We start from the raw sequence: 24,095 nt of genomic DNA, 5'->3' as shown, positions 1-24,095 counted from the left end.
TGGGTTTGTCATGTTTGGGTCTGGTGCTGACGCAGGCAGCGCTGCTCGCTGTGTGCCAGGTGCCACCCCAGCGTGAGCGTGGTTGCTGCTCTCCCCACATCTTGGGGACTTCTCCCTCTGACACCGTGTCCGCTGGGAGAAGGCAGGTCCCTCGCCTATGTCTGCAGTTCTCTGAAAATCTGTCTATACTACATATAGAGCTGTAGATAATGACTTTTCATCATTGCCGTTGCCATTTCTGCCATCAGCCTTTGAGTCGTTTTCCCGATATCTGCAGGTCCCACCGCTGGAGGCCTGAATGAGACCCTGGGGGCTGTACATGCTCTGTGGGCATCGCTCAACACAAAATGAGGTGTCTACTTCCAACCTGTGCAGAAGATCCACAGTATAATATATATATTTACATAGGCAGCTCACCTTGAGGAATAAGGATTGTAAGTAATCTTTTTTTATTTCTCTATTTTTTGGTGGATATTGCTATCTGAATATTTTTTTCTATGCCTCCGAAGAAATTACATTTGCTACCACTTCTATCTATTATATGTTTTTTATAAAATGTGGTTTGGATAATTTATCTTAGCTGAAATGTGACAGTTTGAATGAATTCCTGCCTGGAAAATGTCAACTTTTAGTTGTCTGACAGTTCTTCTTTAAATCAAAGCACCAATGTAGAGGGAATTAGTCTTAGCAGCTATAATGATAACTGGCTTGACCAGTTATGGATCAGAAAAATGCAGTCTTTGCTATCAAGGAAGAATTAAGTCTCTGGTGTCTTGTGAGAAAATGAAGACGACAGAGATGATTGAAGTCTAGGATTTAGCTGGGCTTGCAAGGAAAGTGCCTCATTAAGAAATTCTGACAGCTTCCCTCCTGGCACGTGAAGTTGCGCTGATATGACACTACAGAAGTTAACGAGGAAGTTTGTTCTTATTATAGTGAAGCAAGAAACTGGAGATTGGAGATGGAGCTTTCTAAAGTGTTTCAACTAAATTGTAAAGCAGGTTTCCAGTTAAACAAAGGTGTTATTCACATTATTGATCTTCCAGTCAGATTGGCATACGCAGACCTCCTCCTCCCCGCATTCAGCTGCAGGACCATTCCTGGATTACCTGGAAACAGTGCTGCCTTTAAATCAGAGCAGTTTGCCCCCTCCTCACTCCTAGTGCCTGCAGGAATGCCCGGCGCAGATGGCCTTCCATCGGCAGCATTAGCCCTTGGGCTGAGCAGCTTTCTAAACTCACAGACTCGCTTTTAGGAATTAATCTTTAAAGAACAGACTACTTTCAGTAACTGTATTTTCTTTAACTGTTTGTCGTATTGATATCTAACTTACGTCAACAGTTGAATGGAAGTGGTCCAGCCATGAAAACAGGTGGTAGGTCTGGGATGCTCTGCCTTAGGCAGAAGTAATATTTCTGGTTTTGGCCACTGTGCTTTACGTGAGCTGAGCCATGAACCCCAAAAAGCCAGAAGTAGCCCCTTGAAATCTCTATCGGATATTTTGCTGGATCAATATCTCACAAGACAGAGTATTAAATGCCTTTTCTCTTAGACAGCAGAATGTTGGTTGTACACAGAGGAGTGATTTGGCTGGCAGTTTGGGAGGCAAGCTCCCATCAAACTGTGGTCTTTGAGAAGACTCCTTGATGGCATTTCTGTAGCAACTGCCAGTGCTAATTTTGTAAGTGTGCTCCAGCTCTTTTTAAGATCCTCTTGGTGATGCAGCACTGATTAGATGTGCAGCTCCAATGTGTTGTTATGAGATGCCTTTTAAAATTCTATCGACAGACTCTGGTATAGGAACTTCACCATCTGCTGCAGTCTGAAAGGATAAGAGGGAAAACCTATAGCCGATGCAAATCCAGCAAACTATGCTGAGGAGGAGTGTGTCCCGTAGCTGCTAAAGCGTAGACTAGACAAATGTTTTAGTAAAGGTGTCAGTCTCTGGGGTGCAACATCCCTTTCCAGTTTGGGAAATGCTTTGGGGTATCATACAGAATTATTTTCGTACATGGATAACGGCGCAGTGTATCAGGTGGTGTTTCTCTATAGGGGATAACTGCATTACAGCTTTGAGACAGCAGATTTGATATGAATAAATCTTGGTGGTGGATAAAAGCCTTTTCAGGCAAACATCTTGCAGGAAGGAAAGGATGATATTTTAAATCAAAAGACTATCACTGAGAACAGTAACTTTCTGTCATTGCCCTGCATGTAGCCAGGTTGTGTTAATTGCATCCCCACAGCTGCCGTGGTAGGAATGACTCCTGAAGAGGGATTTGCAAGGACACACCATGGTGGACTTTTGAGGAAGTCCGCTCCAGTTGTCATGGGAGAGAGGATGGGAGGGGATCAGGAGGTTAAACGCAAAAGCAAGAGAAGAATAGGACAAGAAGTTACAGCACGGAAGATGAGGGTGGGACAGTTCCTGAGGAAAATGGTGAAAAGACTTCCAGTAGACAGAGTGGAATAGTTAAAACGGTAAGAAGAACTAATTTCAAACCCGCTTTCTTCATTGATTGCATAGGTGTTGAGCAGAGCAGCATGTGAAGGGTGATGCTGTAACAGTCAAGATGGGGCTGACAGTGTTTTGATAAGAGAACGGGGCAGGGAATGATATCAGGCTATCAGCAGCTATGTCAAGGGTGAAGCTAAACCATTTCTAATGCACACTTCTCATTTTCTGAATTTTGCACATATTTTCTCTCTCATTCTCCTTCTAGATTCCATTTTTTTCTGTATCAGGGGGAAAAAAAGAGAAATTTTGCTGAGGTATTTGCAATCTGGAAGCACAAAGCCTATCTAAGTGCATACCTGTATGTATGTTGTTTGTCTTCACTAATGTGTTTCCACGCGTGTTGTTTTCACCAGGCATGATTCGCCCATGTTTTGTATGGTCATTTTTGAATAACTTTAATAGAGTTACACACTCTGAATTGTGGGCATATAACTGGTTCATCAAAACTCTACTTTCCAGCACACAACAGTTAAGGTTAAAGATCCCTTCCTTAATTAGTGATGCTAGTGGTAGATCTTTTATTTCTGAGAACAGCACCAATTTTTGGTCCCCATCAAAGACTAGCATCACCTCCAGATGCAGCCACCTTCTGTGGGCTCTGGTCCCTGACTGTGACAACGTGAAGCGGGGTTGTCTGTCTCCCCCAGGTCCTGGTTCTCCATACGAATTGGTGCAGCCCGTGCTGGAACTGTCAGTCTTGCCATGAGAATATGGAACAGCTCTGTCCAGTGGCGCCTAATAGAGGGGTCAGCAGTGTTCAGTATAGCAGAGCCAGGGTTCTGATTTCTGTTTTATTTTGTAATTGCCAGACACTTTCCATCCCTACTTCTTTGCTAATAAGCTAGGCCTACACTCTCAAAACTGTTCCATGAAATTCCTCTCCCTGTTTGGTGCTAAGAGCCTACAAAACAGCCATGTGTTGCTACCTAGCATTAATATTGTGCTGTCAAGTGGTGATGAAGTAAGTAGCTATTTGACTGTTTCACACTGTCAGACAACAAGTTATCAAGTCAACAGCTAGCCTTTGTTGGGTGCAGCACTTCGATTGCAGCCATCTCTTGCTTCCAACTGTAAATATTAATGGTATAAGATAGACCTTTATTGGCTACATAATACTTGCCTTAGCACGCTACATGACACTGTTGTGTTACTTAGCTAATTATATTCCTTGATAAAAATTTTGAGTATGTTTTTATCCTACTGGCTTTTTTTCTAGTAGAGAGTTGATTAGAGACAACATTATGTTTTATCTTCAGGAAAGACTTTGGAAGAGATGCATACATGAAAAAAGCTAAATGGAAAAAAATATTTATAAACCTCTATGTCAATAATTATTCCTTAAAACCTTTTTTCATCTTGATCTAGACCTTTGATTTTTTGGTGAAGGTATTTTGTCTTCTGGCTTCTTTTTTAAGTGTACTTCCATCCTGTTGATAGGAACACATGAGCGTGTCTCTACCTGTGAACCTTACCTCTGTCCTCAGGGATTCCTGATCAAGGACTGCATACCTAGTGCAGTATCTACCCACTGTATTGATGTTGCTGGCATTCAACAGGTTTGCATCTGAATGTGATCTGAATGACACCAACTCTAATAATTGCTTTTTGGATATGTGCTGAAGACGCAAGTGGTTTATGAAGTCTCTTTCTATGTTATACCTAGCATAGAACATGAGGAAAAAGTCTCTAAAAATGTGTTAGAAATTTAACTTTCTACTCCATGCTTTTACCTTACTGCCACCTAAAGATAGCTAACAGAAAATACATTGTACTTCAGATTAGAGAGATTTACTCTAGGATGCTAGGAAGTAATGGCAGCCTTATCAATGTCTTTCTTTTAAGATTTTCTACATTTTCAGAAGATTTTCTTGAAGATCATACCTCTTAGAGATAGTAAAAGATCTGCTGGTTTATGTCACTGAGTTTATCCCTGGTCCTCCAAGGCCAAGGCAAGGTGCATTGGCTACATGTGAAACTCAACCCCATTTCTAGCCAGATGATTAATTTACATCTGGGGGCTCTTCAATACAGGCTGAAAGTAGCATTTTGTACAGTGCGTGGAGTTGAGTCAAAATCCACCTTTATCTGCAGGTGAAAGCTTTTTCTGCTAGAACCCTCCTGTTGATTCGGCCCCTCTCAGAGACCAGAGTTGTCCCCTCCTGAACAGGCAGCCTCAGCAGTTCTTCCCTCTCACTGCACCCTTGATGTCTCATTTCTGAAGCAGTACCTTTCAGCTTGGAGACTACCTTTAAAGCAGGCCAATATCCTTTTGTCAGAGAGAGAAACTGAAGCACAGACTAGCAACACCATTGGCTTATGATGGTTAGGCAACCCATGGTGGAATTGGTAAGTGGATTTGATGTCTTGCCCAAATGCTGCCCGCACAATGCCTGTGAGCAGTCCCTAGTCGTGTCAGGGCGGTGCAGCCCTGCCTGGGCTCTGACCCCCACTGAGAACCAGAACTAGCAAGGTCGGGCTTAGGGTTTATCACCCCCCAGTCTCCGTCTTTGGCACTGTCACTGGCCTGGTGTTTGTACAGTTGCTGGCACACCGAGGCATGAAGCCCCGGGCAAGAAAACTTGAGTCTGATGGGTCTACTTTTATGGAGCTGTTGCAATTGGGCATTTTTACTGTACAAGTGTTCTTTTTTTGAAGTATGGCGTTCTCTGTTGTTTAAACTGCAAGAGTATTGCATTACACTAGCAATACATTATTCGTAGGCACCTATTACGGGTTTACGTTCTGAAACCAGTCTAAATTCCCATGTCCACAATGAGTGACCCATTAGTTATTGTCTGAGCACCAGGAGAGATGCTCTTCCCCAGGCTGGCTGGCCAGTCGCTCCCCTCAGGCAAACACCCTCGAGCGCAGACCTTGCCCCACCGAGCGCAGACCTTGCCCCACCGTGCTGGGGCCCCAGGGCTCAGCTCCATGCCTCTGGGACCATTACAGATTACAAATGACTGAAGGGTCTTGCTTGGATTTTAAATACTCAGATATTGAACAGATTAACTCTATCACTGTCTTTGCCTGTAGGTGCCTCAAACCAGTGATGACCCATTTTGTCAGAGCACCTGGCTGTGGCTGTGTTGCAATATTTGGGGATAGCTCATCCTCTGCCAAAATCCCATTCTGAAGTCCCACAGATCTGATGCTTTGCTTGTTCACTGTCTTCACTTTTTATACCACAAACTATTTAATTCAACTGGTAAGTTAATCAGTGGTTTCCAAGATGCTTCTTTATGTCTCCAAGTAACTCTTTTGATTGATAACTTGCATGCTTCCTTAAATTTTTCCCAGTCTTACACTTATTTCAAGGTCAGTAAGGTAACCATGAAATCAAGCAAGTTATGTATAGTTTTGGCGGAAGTGTCACACATCAGTATTTTCTTCTGGAAGAATACTTCACTGTTTCAGTGACTGTTGCTTAGCATCAGGTTATACCAATAATGCTTTTGGTTTTTTTAAGTGTCGTGGTTAAAATATCCTGGGGTAGACTGTGGTCTCTCTCCCTCTGCTCAGTTCCTAGTAAAGGCAAGATAACAAAACTTCTGTACCTTACAGATGTGCCACAAGCATTCTTACTGAGCTAGGATGCAGCCCAAGTGTTCAGTATTGTCCCCGTCTCTATGATTTCCACAAATCTATTTTACTACCTGTGTAATTTAGTTTCCTTCAGTATCTCTTTCTGCCTCCAGGATCTCCTCCAAAACCACCTTTTTTGGATGGCTTCCAGGGATGATAGGCAACACTGACAGCACTGAGGTTTTCTTTGGGACTCATCTCTGCTCTGGCTTCTCCAGAGAGATATTCAGCAGCCGCTGAGGTTCCCTGACAAGGGATGGAGAAAAGTTTTTATGGGAATGGTAACTTCCAGATCTGTAGAAAGCAACAGAAGATACCACCTTTCACTAGTGGGGTTAGGTCTACCACGAAGGACGTGTTACAGTGTCGTATGTATAGAAATCAAGCATTTTCTTTTGGCCTGAATGAGTTTTGGGTTTGATTAAAGGAAACAACAAAGTAAGAAAGGACCAAATGGAATTTTCCACGAGACACAGCACAGAGTCTTGTGTGGCTCTCGTGTGTGATATACCTTATCAGTTCACAAAATAGCAGACTTTGGGACAACAAATGTAACTGTTACATCAGTATACAAACTCTGTGGAGGAGATGTATGCCTGCATTTCACTGAGGGATTTGGGCCAGCCCAGGTAAGAGGACCGAACATTACGTTTTGGTGTTTGCGAACACAAACTGAAAGTAGCCACGGAGAAGACATAATGTTGCCAGCCCACCCCCCCCCCCCACCCCCCCAATGCCCACTCGCTATCTCCTCATTGATCTGAACTGTGAGCAGGTTTGGGGGCTTTTTTGTGTTTCAGGATTAGCAGCTCCCAGGTGTCAGCCAGGCTTACTGTGTTCAGCCCATGCACCCTTTTCCTAGATAACTGGCAAAAAGTCAACGGGAGAGCAAAAATCTTGTCATGAGATGATCAGGAAACAGCAGCCTCTTTGATTTCACCCCCAAATGATTACTGCCTGGGGAAGGGGAACAGAGGGGCCTGTCCCTTGCAGGTAAGAAGGGTGCATGCAGCATGTGAATGTTACTGGTGCTGCACCAGACAGAAATAGAAATATTTCCATTTATTTCTGCAATGGATAAAATAGACCTGACACTATTTATGTGCCCGACAGTCTCATATGTATATATAAATACCCCAGTATTTCACAGGGTCCAACAACTACCAAAGCCGTCTGCAGTGGTGCAGAATCTGCTCACTCTAAATAATTTACAAACATTTGTAAAGCTGCTGATTCTTCTGTCCTTTCCAATGAATTACAGCAGTATTGCATGGCTTTTGTATTTCAGTGCTCTTATTCTTCTTTCAAAGTGAATAATCTGTTCTAACAAATATTGTTTGAATACATTTAAGGACTGTTGTATTTGGTGCACAGTTAGTTTGGTAGAAAGCTTAGAGATTTGTGTAACAAGCTCTGCCTCTCATTTAAATGGCTCTCTGTATCAAAACAGATAAGTGTTCCTGATCTTTGGAAACAAAAATATTTCTCAGATCCTCAGAAACAGGAATTATTTTTATTGCTTTTACTGGAAAATATTCTATAAGCTTAGTAAATAGTGCAAATTTTTTTTTCAGACATTATTAGGTAGAGAATTTCATAACAAGAACTGAAAAATGCTCTCACAAGAATGTACTTTAAGAGTTCATCAAGAGACATGTGGGCAGACTAACATGTCGGCCTTGTTTTGTCTGGAAACATTGTCATGTCATAGACCTTTGATAGTAATCTTAAGCATATGCTTAGTTTCTAAGTCATTAACACTAGCCTACAAGACGTATTTATTATGAGCTAATATGTCAACACTATTAAGGAGCTACAGCGCTATCACTGTGTATATAAAGTAGCGGCTGGAATTGAGGACCATGGTTCCCATCCAGGCCTGAATAAATGTGGGTAGATTTTCTGAAGGGCTTAAACTGTAGTACCTGGTAAATCTCCACATTTACCCTTTATCTGGCATCCTTTGTGTGTGTGTATATATATATATATTTATATATATATTTAAACATACCTAAGGTGTGAGTATCTTTTGGTATTTCTACTTGTAATGGTTGTGAACGAGCTTCATTTCAGGTCACCTTGGTCCAATTGTATTTTAAGAAGCAAATGGAAATGTGCAGTTTCCACATGAGATGACAGCAATAGTCAGAAATGGGGCCAGGCTATTTCCATGGTGCCCAGTGACAGGCAAGGGGCAACGGGCACAAACAGAGGAAGTTCCACCTGAATATGAGGAACAACTATTTCACTTTCAGGGTGACGGAGCCGTGGGACAGGCTGCCCAGAGAGGCTGGCCACTCTCCTTCTCTGGAGACATTAAAAACCCACCTGGACGCAACTGTGGGCAACCTGCTCCAGGTGACCCTACTTTAGCAGGGGGGTGGACAAGAAGGTCTCCAGAGGTGCCTTCCAGCCCTGTCCATACTGTGATTCGGTGAAATACCAGAATTACCAAAATGTTTGTTTGCATTTGGGTAGTTCTTAGGATGAGATCAGAGTTACACTTTTTATCTACAGGGATAACTCAAAGACAGGAGTATTTGTTCCTGCTCTTACCAAAAAAAGAAGAAATAAAAGAAAAAGAAATAAAAGTAAAAGTAGAGTATTATTTTTATATTTATGAGTTAATTGTTTTAAAGCAACTTTCAGAATACCTTGCCTCAGTCTTGCATTATTTGAAGATAGAAAAAATAGATTAAAAAGAACATTAAGTCTCAAGAACCGTATGAAAAAAAATGTAAAAATTAGTATCTGAACAATGCAGGCATGAAGTGCATGAATGTGTTATAAAGTGAGCAATGACTGAAGTAAATGCCCATGTGATGTGAATGTGAGCCCACAGGGAAAACGTCAGAAGGTGAGAAAAGGAAAACAATGCCATTGCAACATAAAGGATGGTATACAGACAAAACGTGTTAGTCTGAATACTGAACGTGTTATGTGAATACCGTACTTGAGCTGATTCCTATACTGCAGTGTTATGCTGTCATATGTCATCTGGGCTCCCTTTTCTGCTTAAATTTGCCATACACATTAAATATTCAACTGTTTTTCACTGATGCGTGCAGTAATGCTGGCCTTGTGAGGAGCTTTCTTGTCTTCCCCAGCTAAGACACGTCAGATAACCTTATTGTCTTTACATCCTGATGGTTTTGTACCTTATGTTATGACACATATTAAATGTGTTTCTTGCAATATCCTTTTAGAAGTTTTAGTTAAATCCTGTGTTCTGAATGCAGACTAATAGAAAATAGCAAAGGATATTAAGAGGTTGTTCTGCTCTGAAAAACAGCTGTAAAAATGGCATTGTGACATTTCCAATTACTTCCAAAGCAGAGCTGCTCATTGTACAAATCTAAAGGTGTTTGTTCTTATCCCATGTTTGACCTGGCACAGAAATAAAGCTGGGCTTTCTGGCCTCTACCATCAGCGGTAACAGTTCTGCCACGGTGGGTGATCTTACAACCACGCGAATTACGTGAAAACAAATTCCATCTTTCCCCCAGCTCAGTTACACTGGCTCTGCTAGGCTAATAATAATAGCAAAAACTTGCTTCAGTTGACGAAATAATATTATTTCAATGACCTATCATCAGACTGTATCATCGAACTAATCATCGTTACTGGTGCTGGACAGCCCTTTTCTCCAAATGGTTGACATGATGAGGGTTTTCTTGAAGTAAGGTGCTACAGAGAGTAACTCAGGAGTATCAGGGAATACCCTTTACGCTCCTGGCAGCAGCCTTATGTCACGTAGGTTATACTGACCAGACGGCTTATGTCTTTCCCACGGTCTGCTCCCTGCCTAGATCTTAGGGGCATCAAGAACGCTGATAGGTGAGAGCTGGCTTCTGCTCACTGACAGTTCTTCTGACCCATGGCTTGCTCCCCACTTGGGAAAGAAAGCCGGCAGGAGCGTGCCATGGGCTGGCTGTGCCGACTGCGGTTGCTGGAGGCTGAGGGCATCAGTTCTGAACAGGGGTTCAGTTCCCTCCTTTGGCCTCAAGCACTGCCAGCTTCAGGATGATTTTCAATCATGTGAGTGAGTGGTTTTACATACCTCTGATTTTATGGGGTGTGAGGTAAGGACCTCAACAGTGGAGTTAGCTATGCAGGACAGGGAATTTCAGCAAAATGATTTAATTTTGAAAATATTTTACTGTACATATTCGTCTCTTTCAACAGGCTGTGAGAACACTGGAGAAGACCAAAGTCACAGGAGGTAAAAATGTGCTCACTTACTAAGACATGTCTGATGCTCCCCAATGTCTTGGGGATGTCATCTGGCTGCCTGGAGTCATGAGTTGCTCAGCCACACCACGAGGGGAACCTGGAGCTGACCCCCACATATGGGGAGACCCTCTGTTCACATTCTGCAGGTTATGACCACTGGTATAAGCTTTCCAGTGACACAGAGCAACCACAGCTCCTCAGCTGATGCTGTGGAGAAACAGTGAGTGGCTTGTCTGAAAATGGGGGTGGTAGCCCTTCCCAGTTTCACTTGACTTACCAAGCTCTACTTCAGCATTTTACCACACTCCTGAGGCTGGCAGCTAAATATTATTGTCTTAGTGTTGTCAACACTGAGCATTCAAGCTTAGGTTAATAATAATAATAATTATATTGCCTTAAAACAATTATATTTTAAGATAAAAATATTTTTTTAAAATAATTTGGGGGGGGGGGGGGGTGCGCGCCTTTCTGTGGCTCTTAAAGTCTCCTCCAAGCCTGGGAGGGCTAGCGACTTATCTACTTTCATGGACGCTGAAATCTGTGTGTTGGGGCATAAACGCCATCCGTCTAGAGCAGAATCATTTGTCCAGATTGAAGGTGGCAATACTGGTACCCTAGTGTCACAAGCGAACAAAGTCTGAAGTATGGAAGTGTCTTAACTATCTGCGATAGGAAAGAGCATAAGTTCAGGGCAAGAACAACTATATGCTGATGACAAAGACAGCAAAGTTCTTTCAACAAATACTTTCCCTTACAAGTGTGTAAAAGTCTTTGGAACTTTTTGTTTCTATTTTTTACATTTGAAGAAGCAGAATGCTAATGCTGCACTTGCACTCCATCTCCTAATGTTTGAGACATTTTCTACTGGAAAAAGGAGGTGAAACATTGTTTTTCCCTTTTCAAATAATATCCTAAAAGTCTTCTAAATTGTTTTACAACCTCAGGGCATAAACTGATGAGAGTACTGGCTCAGAAGTGGTGCAGCATGAAAACTAACCTGCATGACTGTATTTGCCATTATATTGCTCTACAGGTCTTGAAAATAAAATACTGTTTATATTTCTGTGTATAGCGGCAAGATAGAGGTATACAAGAGCAAGACAAACAGGTAAAGCCACAGTGAGATTGTGGGAAAATGGTGTCATTGTTACATTCCCGATGTCCACATCTTTCAGTCAAATGATAATTATCCATTAATACCCTCATAAGTCTGAATATGTAAATAGCTATGGAATGCATTATTCATGAATCACCAGGCATTAATTATTGTAATTAAGTATCTTTTGCTACATTCATATTACTAACCCTTGCAGTTAATGAATACATTAGTTAATCGTTGTAAAGTAATTCAATCAAAATTCTGTATGTCTGTGCTATGGAAGCCTGAGAGAGTTTTATTGAATTTAGATTCAATATTGAACGTATCTTACATGCTTATCAGTGTATTTTTAATTACATTAACTGTGAATCATAACCTCCGGTGCATGATGCTTGTCCTTGCACCCGGGAGGATGGAATGCTACTAGCTGGAAGAGGGTATGAAAGCAGCAGTGGTGCACATCAGAGCACACAGCAGGAGCTACCTTAACCAGAACTTTAATTCTGGGGCATGAAAATCCACCGCCAATTTCGAGTTTCATGTATATTCACATGCGCAACAGGAGAGGGTGTGCTTTGGTAGGAAGTGCTGTCCCACAGGTGCAGCTGGTTCAGGAAACAATTTCAAAGTACAGATGGAGCTGTTGGCCCGTCGGTGCAGGGAAGCACCTGCCTTTTGCGAGCACAAGCAGAACTCAGCACTAGCAGGATGTGCTCCTGAGTCTAATGGGGCCTCAGGGCACTCTTGAAACTCAAAGTAACGTGACCAACCAGTCTCTGCGCTTTGTTTCTTTTTTTCTGTCTTTGGAGGTCTATTTCAGGTAATAGTAATCTAACACAGAAGACTTACTAGAGTTTTTTGTTGCCTTCTTAGTTTATAGTTCTGAGAACTATGCTTTGTGGTCCTTGAAGTAGAAATTGTGAAGATTTTTTTTATTGCCAACAAAAGTTTCCTTATTTTTAGAGATAATTACAAACTCAAGATATTATTATGTGAATTCAGGTGCTAAAAGTTAATAGATACAAGTAAGGTGTCCCTTTGGATGAACTTTTGACTCTCAGGCCAGGAAAAATATTTGCAATGAAGGAATGAAACCTGATTTCAGCACTGCCAGTTTGAAGCAGATTTTCCTCCTGTTTTCAGTTTCACTGCATGTAGTCACATGCACTCAGTAAATTGAGCATTGGATCTAGTTTCTTAAAAATTAAAAGTTCTTGGAGTAAGAGAGTCCAAATAAACATACAACATCAAGGATATTTTCAAATTCACAAACACATGGGCTCTTTGTAGTTAGGGTTGTGATAGGAGACTGCTGGCAGAGTCCAAATTGCATAAAAGCACCTGCAGAGGAGGATCAGTCAGAGCCTGTTTTTTAAGAGTTAGAAGTAGGAACTATGGTCAATAAAGCAAATCTGTCATTCCCTGTGAATACTTCTTCAGTGAAATAACTGTCATGTATTTGCCAAACACATTAAAGACTACACTTTCATTCACCCCACAGCTCATGTAAATCCCTTTTCTCTCCCTTCCAGTACCTCTATCACTGCTGTCTTTCCCCTCTTTTCAGAAATCTTAATTCTGCCTCAAGCCCTAACACTGTTACTTCTCATTACCTGTATTTCTGAATGATAGTCACTGGCATCTGAAAAACAATTTGAATCTTAGTATCAAAATACAGAGGGATCCATTACAGATAGTATCAGTATTCAGCATCACAAGCTATACCTCCAAAAATCACGACCTTGTTTGTTTACTTTCTTTCATTTGCATGTCTTATATACCTCCTCTAATTCTAAGCATATCGAGATCATGGTTTTCCAAGCTCTTCTTAACACCCAAAGTGGTATGATCCTTTTTTTTATACTGCCTTTTTTTTTTTTTTTTTTTTTTTTTCTCCATGAATACTGAGATTTTCACAAAACCATGAAACTTGTCTGGGAGTTTGTGTTCTAAATAAAAAAATCAAGTATCAAAAAAATTGCAATAAAATTGCAACACTGGAGATGTATGAAGACCTTGCTGTTATACCTTAATATTAGACATGGATAAAGACTTTATTAACCCCTTGAGTTCTAAAAAATCTTAGCAATTGTATGTTTTGCAAAAAAATCAGTGTGATTATTCATCCAGCTGTGTTTTTCATGTTTGCTTCTATAACTCTTTCCCTTTAAATGTCTTGCACCTGCATTTCTTTTTTAAAAAGCTATATTCAAGAAAGTTATTTTAATTAATCTGGCATTTGTTTCTTTATTTTTTAATCTTTTAATCTAGAAATATTAAGTCTGTGTTCCACTGGATGTGCTGGAAGACCTGTGCGTGGGACAGGTCCAGCCTATGGGCTATGGTAGCTCAGTGGAAGGGATTGACCCAGCAAAATGCCATCAGAGACCTTGTCACGGCCAACGGCTGTGTAAGCACTGACAGGACGTAAGGAGGACCCAAGTAGTGAGAGGCACTTTAAGCCATGTGGTTAAAGCCCTTTCCTCTCTGAACTGTTGATCGGGGGGCATGTGTGTTTAGTTGTGCTCCGTAAGGTACCGAGAGGTACCCAGCAGAGGTCATCACCCGTGAGTGCAGCTGAAGTGGTCTGAGCGGCTGAACCACTTCCCTGGGAAGCTGCTGCCAGGCCCTGCACTGTCAGTGCTCCTGGGAACACATGGGAAAGATGCAACCTTACTCCTTGTGGGAAGTACCTGTGAAGTGCAAATGTTCAGAAAACATGGCACACTTAAAGCGAATGCATAGAGTCATTAGCAGAAAATGAGGAGCAGACATATAGAGACAAAGGCAGAAGGTTTATTTTGTGTATAAAGGTAGGAAAGTTATGTAAGCGTGCACAATGTGGTTGAGAATACAGAAGTACAAAGAAGAAAGGAGCAGCATTTCTGAAGTCAGGGGATGTTTCATGATGACAAGGCATTAGAGAAAGGAAAGAATTCAATTACAGGTATGTATTCAGTGAAAGAAAGAGTGAACCTATACTCTGCTAACATATTCTAGATTAGTAACTTGCATACTGCTGTAAATCCATATAAAACCTGTATTTAATATTGTATGGACACTCTTATATCAAGTGTCTACTATTGAAGATAAAGAGTTTTGGAATCTCTATACAGATTTATTCTTTGGGGTTTTTTGTATTACGCATATAGCTATAGTATGTCAGACAGTGTTATTACATGTATTGCTTTCTAGTTTTCTTCAACATTAATATCAGGGTGAAATTTTTGCTTGTTGTAGTATATCCTGTAGCATATAGTCTTTAAAGTACATAGTAGTTCAACTTACTTAAGTGGGAGCTGAACTAAACCCAGTGAGAAACTACCCCCCAAAATTTATTGTGGTTTTCTTAATTTTAAATTTGTTAAAAAACTTGATTTGAACAGCTTTGGTTAGTAATATCAGTTTTTTCATTTGAATTTTCAAACTTTCTTATTTCTTTGCTTTCTAAAATGATATGATAGCTTTTATTTCAAGTACTTGTGTTTGAATTTTTCATTTTTCATTTCAATAATACTGAACCAAGTAACATTTTTAGCTATGATTAAATTACAGTTTGGAATATTATATCCAACATAATATCCTGTTTATTATTTTAAATTTCTCCATATGAAATAAAATTGACATTTTAACTCAAAATAAGGTGAATGTTTTCATTTTGGTTTGTCTTACTTTAAAATATTAAACCAAAATGCAAACACTTCACACAAATATTGATTTAATAAAAAAAAAATAATCTTTTCCTCTGACACTGTAAGATTGACTACAGTATTTATCTGGAGTAAAAAACAATTTTCAAAAACTGTATTTTCGTTGGAAAAAAGATATCCAGTTTGGTTTTGTTTTGTTGTCTTTGCCTGTGTTATATCATTCACAATATTACATACGATTCCCAGCAAGAAAACTAAGCCCTACCTCTGATAGAGTATACAGTTTTGTATCTGACACTGCGACATTAATTTCATCCTAGTGCTGGAACATGCATTCCCATCTTGTGTTTATTGATTGCTTACAAAGAGGAAAGGATTGTTTAGCCGAACCATTTAAAAAAAAAATATCTTTTTACTATCTTTATTTTAAAGAGATTAACAAGACAACCCAAATCACTTTTACTGGTATGGTAAAGACAGCAGAGAAGTTATGCTTATGTAATACAATTATTGTAAGTAATTATATTGTGCTTCAGTTTTCATACCAAGGCAGGTGCTCGAGACAGGAATATGTGACATACCACAGGGATTAATCATGATTTTGTCCACAATTTGTGGAAACAATGTGTGTGTTCGGGATTTTTCCCTCTGAAAATAGGAGTACGTTTTTTAATAACATGAGTGTTGCTGCAATTATGCACTAAATGATATTAAAAAAAATAACTTCAGGACATTTATGAAAGGCAGGAAATAAAAAAATTGAGGTTTGATCCCCAGGCAGTGACTTCTGCTATATCCTGCTGTGCCAAAATGGGAACCTTAATGTCTCGCTTATACACATTTTAAGGTGTCTTAATGCAACTGTAGAATTAAAGGTGGGATTTGCTCTTCACGAGCCCTCCAAGTCCAACCCACAGCAAGCTGGGTAGGACTGAAGAAATGGGGTCAGGTTTAACGTGGGGGAAACATATCAGTGGGCTCAAGGACTTCTGCAAAAGATCAGCTGTTCTCTCTGCAGTCATAAAACCTTGTATAGTGTTAGTATATGATGTTAGTCTTTGCTATAACTCTGCTACATGCCATATCACTTAATAATAAAACACCACGTTATACTTAGTCGTTCTTTGAATCATCACTCAAGGTAAGAGGCGTACAGAATGTATACAAATACGATCTCGAATGCCCAAAGAAATGGTTGCACCATTTGTAAATTATTTTTGCCTTAACGAGTTGTTCAGAAAAACAAAAACTCACTTTTTACTACTATTTTGTATTTAACAATGTACTTCATTTGTGTCTACACTCCCAAAGGCAACTATACAGATATTTTCCTGTAATATTTTTTGCTGAACCTCACGTACTCATATTTTTTAGGCCCCTTATTTTCATTCTTTAAAGAATCCATGGACAAGCGTTCAATTGAATTACCCTGTTTGCTTCCTAAGAAGGAAAAATCTCATATATTTGTCTGATGATGCTCAGAATTATTGATGGATAACATTGATTTACTAAGTTGTAGAAACCTTTGAATAAACAACTACTCCGTGATTTTCATAGTCTGATATACTTACTGGGCCTTTCTTGAAAGAGGATTCATGATGAAGATCAAGACAGCTGTATTTTATCTCAGTATAATATATTGGAGGTGTACGGGCTACTGGAGTAGAGATTCAGGATTAGTGATATCACTGCAGGATTGACACTAATTCAAATGGATGTGAGAGTGTCCTCAGCATATTCCCAATTGCTAATCCAAGCCATTATCTCATTATCCCAAAATATCCAATGTGATTTCACAGATGTGAGACTTAACTGCTAAAAACTCAGCAATGAACATGGTATGTGGTGCTAAGATAGTGACCATCTGTAAGATTTAAAGGAAAATTACCTTTATTGAAGGCAGTGGGTCTTCGCCACTCATTGCAGTAGGGCTTGCATGTCCCTACTGGTAAATCTGACGGTTCTCATTAGTATGTACTGCCTGCTGGCGTGTCCCGCTGTTGCCCACTGGCAGTGTGTATGCGGTGAAATGCTCTGGTGGAGCTGGGATGAAACATTTTAAGATCTGCTAGCAGATTGTTCTAAAATTAAGTGAAAGAATCCAACCAGATTCAAAGCAACGCATAGGAAATTGTTCAAAGAAATATAAAACAGCTTTTAAAACACTGATGTTTGTATTGCTTTGCTAAGCTGTTTGGTCAAGGCATCTTCTGCTGCATTAAAATACAAAAGTTTAAAGCCTGCTTAATACTCTTCCTGTTCACCCCACTCGACTGCTGGATCGTCATCCATGCGTAGAATAAGATAGGAGAGAAGCTGAAACAGATTCTGCCACAACAGTAAAGAGACAAAAAAGGAGAGGTCGCTTACATCTATCTCACAGCGGTCTCCAGCATAGTTCACGTCGCAGAGGCAGTGGTACTTGTTGAGCAGGTCCTGGCAGAGGCCCCCGTGCAGGCACGGGTTGGAGCTGCACTCGTCAACATCCTTCTCACACCTAAAGAAAGACTGCAAGCAGTGAGCATCTCAAACCACAAGCCAAATGCATACAACAGGTGCATTTTCAATTCAGAAGCTTTTGGAGGACGGAAGAGGAGGATGCTCTATTTGAAACCTGTGGTTTATTTCCACATGTGTTTATGATTTTATTAACTACCTGATTAGCCACACTCAAATCCTGCACTTCCTGTATTCTTTTCGAACACAAAAAGTTACGCTGGAAATTTCAACTCTGTAAAGCATTTCATGGTTAATGGTGCTTAGCAAGGTGAAATGAAAGTTTGTGTATGATTTCAGAGCTGGACCTCGCACAAGTCCTGCTGACAGCTTGCTTATTCATTTTCATTGTTCCCGGGAGCTGAAGGCACATTTTCCTTCTCAGGAGTCTGGATGCAAGTCAAACAAATGCATGTTTTTCCCAGCTGAGAGCTCCTGGGAATATTCACCTGCTTCCCCCCCACCCCCCCACCCCCAATTCAAAATGCCAATAGATCCCAGCATAATATCCTACTTGGACTCTCTGTGATGGGCCCCAACAATGGTGAAAATGGTGCAGCACAGGTCTTTAAGCTTAAATATGTATTGCTAAATGTTTTTGAGTTAATTCTGGTCATAAAGGAAATTGGAGTTCTCATAATTTCTCAAGACAACAAACTGCACGTTAATGAGGGATGTGTGAGATTGTCTGACAACTAGCAATGATCTGGTGATTTTCTGCTCTGACAATGTTCTCTTTCAATTCACTGCTCCATTATTTCAAATAGTGCTAACAGTTAATCCTAATCTTTCCAGATAAAAAAGCAGGTTTATTCTTGAAGAAGAATGTGAGAAACACCCGCTGAATTTTAAGGAATTGCTTTGTTCAGTCATATTCACAACCATGTAATGCATTTTTAGTGTTCCATTAGAGAAAAGAAGTTCTTTATATTACACATTTTATCTGATTTTCTTTTTTAATCGCTAAAGTGTTTCAACCATTCCCTTCAATAGTAAATTATATTCATATACTCCCAAAGCTAAATTAAAGTATTTGTGCATTGTATAAAAATCGTATAGCTATGAACTTACCTATGCAAATAAAACCCCCACAACACAACTCCCCAAATCTTTCAGGGAATTAGGCACCTGAACCCAACTGAGTCTCAGGACACTTAAAAGCCTAACTCCTTAGGTAATTTTGAAAATCCTGGCCTGAACTGAATGAAAACTTTGTTTTCAAGAGACAGCTATATCTCCTTTAATGAAGAATAACCTTTCACATTTTCCTTTCTGCCTGTTAAGTTTATTGGGCTCTTTTTTTGTGATCCCAAGATTGGCAGAGAAGGATACTATTTTCTGCATACTGTGCATCAGTGGCTTTCTGAGGGTTTGAAATACTGTCTTAAAGGAAAAAGCCTGCTTTATCAATCTAACACATAAATATACAAAGAGTTTTGGTTACTTATTAACTGATACATTTGCATTCGTTCTGAAAAAAAGAAGAGGTGACAGTTTCTCATTTGATGTACTAAGTTCTACAAGCATGGGAGTACTACTGGTTTATGGTTTGGCAGCCTGGAGGAAAAGAGGACAAATAGTCCATTTTAGACATTGGAGAAGAACGCCTTGCTGCGACAGTCAGTTAAAGTGCAGCACGCTTGGTACAAGGCTGCTGTTCAATATGAGAATCATGGGAATCATAAAATAGAGATTATTGCCAGCCAGTGGGATGGATGTGAGGAAGGCTCATTCCCAAAGCTGCAGTTAGCAAGTTGCCTGGCAGGGGAAGGAAGAAGGGAAATGTACTTTCTACCTACTTTGAAGTCCCAAGGAATATACATAGCAAAGAAGTGTCTAAAAATATGCTTTTACTTTTTAATAATTTTTTTTCTTCTTCTTCTTTTTTTTTTTTTTTTTAATATTGTGAGGTGGTACACACACCTTCTGGCTGAGTGAAACAGTACAAGCAGACTTGTCTGCCAACTACACTGTAGATTGAGCAGGTAGAAATTTTCATCTATCCTTTATAGTTTACTGTACTGTTTGCAAAAGATCAGTGGGTTAATAAGTTTTTGAAAGAAAACCTTTTGTTGAAAACTTCTTTGGATTTGCAGAGCCAGCATACCTTGATCCTGTTGAACTTTTGGATATCACACTCTGGTGTAATGCTAATTTCACTAAAAGCACATACAGTATTTCCATTGTCCTATCCAAAAAGGTGCCCTTACTTTTTCAGACTATATTATGACTGGGACAATGTCTTCCTACATTTCTACAGCACCTAAATGCCCTGAGGCTGTCAGGCCTCCCTGCTCCAGAGCTGTTTGTAGAATGTTATCATGGTAAGTGTGAATTGCGACAGTATGCTACCAGACACAAATTTCACTGGGAGGAAGGCCCCTCTGTTTCAGGCTGAACTATAACACGTAAGAAGTATCTCTTAACTTCTTTTTGAAATAAGAGTTTAGTTTTCATGTTTCAGCATTCAGTAAGAAAGTAACAAACTGCAATACCACCAGGTATTTCATCTCATACCATCCCTGTGAAAGAACAGATTGCATATTCTCAGCACATGCATGTGAAAATGAAACAGCTTTGTATATTCATGTCTGATTTTTATATATGAGCAGAATATGTGTGTTTATGTGTCCCCACCTATGGAAAGATAACATTTTAGCTTGTCATATACAAAATGGGCATGGAAGCCCAAAAGCAGGCAAATAGAAGCAAGCTTATAACGCTAAGAAATATCTTGCACTGGAGTTAATGGTGCTATATTGGATCGAATCCTGCTGCATTGATTTGTGATTTTTGTCTAAGTAAAGCTGCTATACTTTCGGATCATCAAAGTCAGTCAAACAAGGAACTGCTGAACCTAAACAACTGCTTTGTATGTATTTCTGCAGGAGGTCAAAACCCCTGTGGCCATTACCCTCTGGACCCTTCTGGAACAGCTTTTGGAAGAATTGCTCTGCAAAGATCTGCTGGGCGAAGCATCTCACCGTTCTCCAGCAAATCCTGGCAGGCACACACATGCCAGCTCGCCGCTGAGGTCAGTACAGTTGCCATAGTTGAAACATGTGAGGTTTCTCTCTTCGTTCCCACAAACTGTGTATGGTAATCTTCTGTATCTAGGTAAATAAGAAGGCAAGGGCAGTTACTTGCACATTCTTTGTTTCTAGAGGTCTTGTGCTCTCTCAGCTTTTCATTTGACTCTAGTCCACTGCTTTAGTGGAAAATATTTAGATCGTCCTTCCAATTTTGTTATTTGAATGCAGAATCTAGTACTGTTAGTATCCAAATAATATCCAGCAGTGCTCCTGCTGGCAAATACTACTCAATACCAATGGGAAAGGCATTACATTTTACCTGTAAATGAACACAATTTCAGGGCTGCACATACTTAGTGCCTCCTTGGAAAGGAAACCTCACATCTGTATGCACTGACATGCCTGTTGCCTGCGGTACTTGGGGTGCTTATAGTTGGTGGCAGGCAGCAACTGAAGTGGGGACCAACATTGTTACTGGCTGGGGTATCACCCAAAGGAAAGACAGCAGGAACTGAGGTTTTTCATGTTTTGCTTATTTTTTTAAATTTGTTGAATTTGGCCTTTCCCAAGTATTTACTGGCAAGTGAATGATTCACTTCTTAGCAAGCAAAAAAAAAAAAAAAAGAAAAAAGAAAGAAAGGGACAACACTCTACCTACATTACTGATGTGGCTCTATGTGATACTGGGACAACTTAGTAGAAGAGTTCAGAGAGACCTAGCATAGAAGAAAGACCATATCAGGCCAATATAAGGCATCTTCAAATCTCAGGATGTCCTCACCACTAAAAAAAAAAAAAACTCAACAAAAATTGGCGTTTGTGTAATTATAGCCTAAAAGACTGTGGTTGGGTAGGATGAAGACAATTGCCTATCTACATCCTTCAGGCTGCAGCAGACTGGGTTTTCTGGAGTCCTCTGGAGGATAAAGAGGCTTTTGCCTTCTCTGAGAGCAATGGGACATGCTGAGAAGGGAGAAGTTTATGGTGTGCAGAGAAGGGCAATTAAAGGAGAGACAGGCCAGGGAAGAGCCTGTAGCTTTTACAGAGGAGTGTCTGAGAAGAATAGAATAGAGGCATACGAAGAGTCTCAGAAGTGATGGAAAGAGTGGGCTGTGTGGTGTTTACAGCCACCAGAACTGCTGGGCTGAGAGAGAAAGCCTGGAGGAAAAGACCCTCCTAGAAAAGGTACTGTCAGTGGAGAGAAAAATGTCTTTGCAAGCCCTTCCATTGTTATTTCTCTTAACCACCAACTCTGAATTTCTCTACTTATAGTTCTAGAGCTCTATTACTCTAATAATGTATAGGTTTAGAGATTCAAAACTCTTAAAGTCCTTTTTTCCTGACAAAGATGTAACGCATGTCTCTGAGCTCTGGCAGACTTGTAATACTGTTACCAGAGAGCTGCAGGAGCCAGGCTGGAGTAGAGCTGGGCAGTGGGGCTGTGCCTTGTTCCCTGCCGCCTTGCCTCACCAGTCGCTGCCTGAGCTGCCTGCTCTCCACTGCCTGGGTCCACATCTAATTGATCTGTACAGTTTTCTATACTGCAGACTCTTTATAATAATTCTGCAGCCATGGTTGAAATATAGATGGATGCATAACATCTGTGTTTAAAATGGAGACATTAGTGATGTAATAACTCAGAAGAAACCTGACAAGATTATATGGATCTGTCTTGTTTATAGTACCTGCAAAATTTTCCAGTGAAGTTAGCAGCACACAGGCAAGAATATCCATTAATCCCGTCAACGCAAGTGGCCCCATTTGCACACTGGTGGCCACGGCAGTTGTCTATGTCCTCTTCACAGTTTACCCCTCTGTAACCAGGTTCACAACTGCACTCATAAGAGGTGATGCCATCAGTGCAGTTTCCATGAATGCAAGGGTTTGAAGAGCATTCATCGATGTTGACTTCGCAATGAGTGCCAGTCCATCCTTTGGGACATATGCAATGGTAGGAAGTATAGAAGTCTTCACATAGCCCCTCATGCATGCAGGGATCTGAGCTGCAGAAATCTGCCTGCAAACATCCAGTAAGAGCAGGGTTTGCAGATATTTTGAGAAATTGCTCCTCTTGAGGTTTTTTAGTAGGGATGTCAGCGTTTTCGAAGTACGAGAGATAAATGCCACTGATTTCTATGGTGCTCATACATCCTCGCAGGCCATCCAAACTGTCAAAAGCCCTGTCAGCCACATAGATGTCTGTCTCTTCTCTTAAAAAGTTGAGGCTTCCTGTGGCAGTTGTGCTAGTTGCAGTGTCTTTCTTGTTGTCTATATCAATGTGCCACCTAGAGAACTGGGACAGGGGCTCTACCATAGAGACCATCACTTGGTGCCATTTCCCATCACTCACAGGCAGTGAACTAGCAAGGGTCAGCTTATAAAAGCTGTTGCCACTTTGCAATTGAAAGAGTAATTTGGAGTTGTGAATACTGATAGTAACAAACTCTGGCTCCTTCTCCGCGTACAGCAGTATCACGTCAGTGTCCCTAGTTCGAAAGCCAAATATGATATTGGTGAGGTCTCTGCTGATTTTTCCGTTGCTTCTGTAAAATATCGCACTGCTTCGGCCATTAAACACTGCATTAGCAAGACCTGTGCAAAGATAATAATTGAGAAACCAGGCCAACTTTAAACCAATACACATGGAACAATGTCTCTCCAGTTCCCCCTGCTCCCTGTCATGTAAGTCCTCTTGGGTTTGCTTAAAAACAGTCAAATTCCACCAGTGTTTCAGTTATCCTTGCCTGCCCCTTACGGGTATAGAAATTACAGGGTAGCGCCAGCACCAGATATCTGTACATCAAAAGTGTGCAGCTTTTCACCAGCTCAAGTTATCGTTCTAAAGATACAAGTGTACATTAGAGTTATCTCTCTTTTTCCGCTTTAGACAAAGAGAAGGAGGTGATCATGACTGTATACATCTCAAACCTGAGGCTGAGAGGGTATTTCAAAGAAGATACGTATTTGTCATTTTATGTTTGTCGCCTAAGTACGGGCGGATAGTTATTCTGATGACAGATCTGGACGGGCTGAACCTTTGTTCTCAATTACTCTTTTCTTAGGTAAAGCACTGAAGAGCTTTTAGAAAGCATTTGCTTGGATCCCCATTTACTATCATTGATGCAAAAAGGGTGGATTTAATTGAAGTCAGTTGGCCAAAAGCCCCTTCAGAATTACTGTAAGAAGAGGCGTGCCTGTCACATTTAAAGCCAGACTCTCCTGCTGGGTATGCACTGCCACAGCCCTACCGACGGCTCCAAGCTGGTGCTGGTGGGACTGGGAGGACAGCAGAATACTCAGTTTGCACTGCTGTGAGTGAAAATTGATGGGCAATGTTGTGGCAGTTTTATGGACATCTTCACAAAGGTATTTGACATCTTTCATTAGCATGGGTTCTACTAAAATGCACTAACTCGCTGGGCTGTAAATTTGCACGTTTGGAGACAGACAAGGGTTATAGACAGGGAGGAGGGACAGGAAGG

At 40.6% G+C, this 24,095-nt stretch overlaps 1 protein-coding gene across 2 annotated transcripts in view; it reads right to left on the bottom strand.

The window, feature by feature from the left end:
- Positions 1-24,095, bottom strand: part of CRB1 (crumbs cell polarity complex component 1) — a 112,347-nt gene that overhangs the window by 10,358 nt on the left and 77,894 nt on the right. For both annotated transcript variants that reach the window (XM_056356479.1, XM_056356480.1), the window contains exons 9-11: positions 22,299-23,205; positions 20,566-20,694; positions 17,456-17,582 (exon numbers count right to left, since the gene is read on the bottom strand). In XM_056356479.1, coding sequence (XP_056212454.1) covers positions 17,456-17,582; positions 20,566-20,694; positions 22,299-23,205 — 1,163 coding nt within the window. The remainder of the gene's footprint in view (positions 1-17,455; positions 17,583-20,565; positions 20,695-22,298; positions 23,206-24,095) is intronic.

Source organism: Falco biarmicus, chromosome 11 (assembly GCF_023638135.1).
Source record: "Falco biarmicus isolate bFalBia1 chromosome 11, bFalBia1.pri, whole genome shotgun sequence".
In the NCBI taxonomy this organism is placed as follows: domain Eukaryota; kingdom Metazoa; phylum Chordata; class Aves; order Falconiformes; family Falconidae; genus Falco; species Falco biarmicus.
Note: the sequence above shows the minus strand (reverse complement) of the source record. Positions and strands in the feature narration are given on the sequence as shown.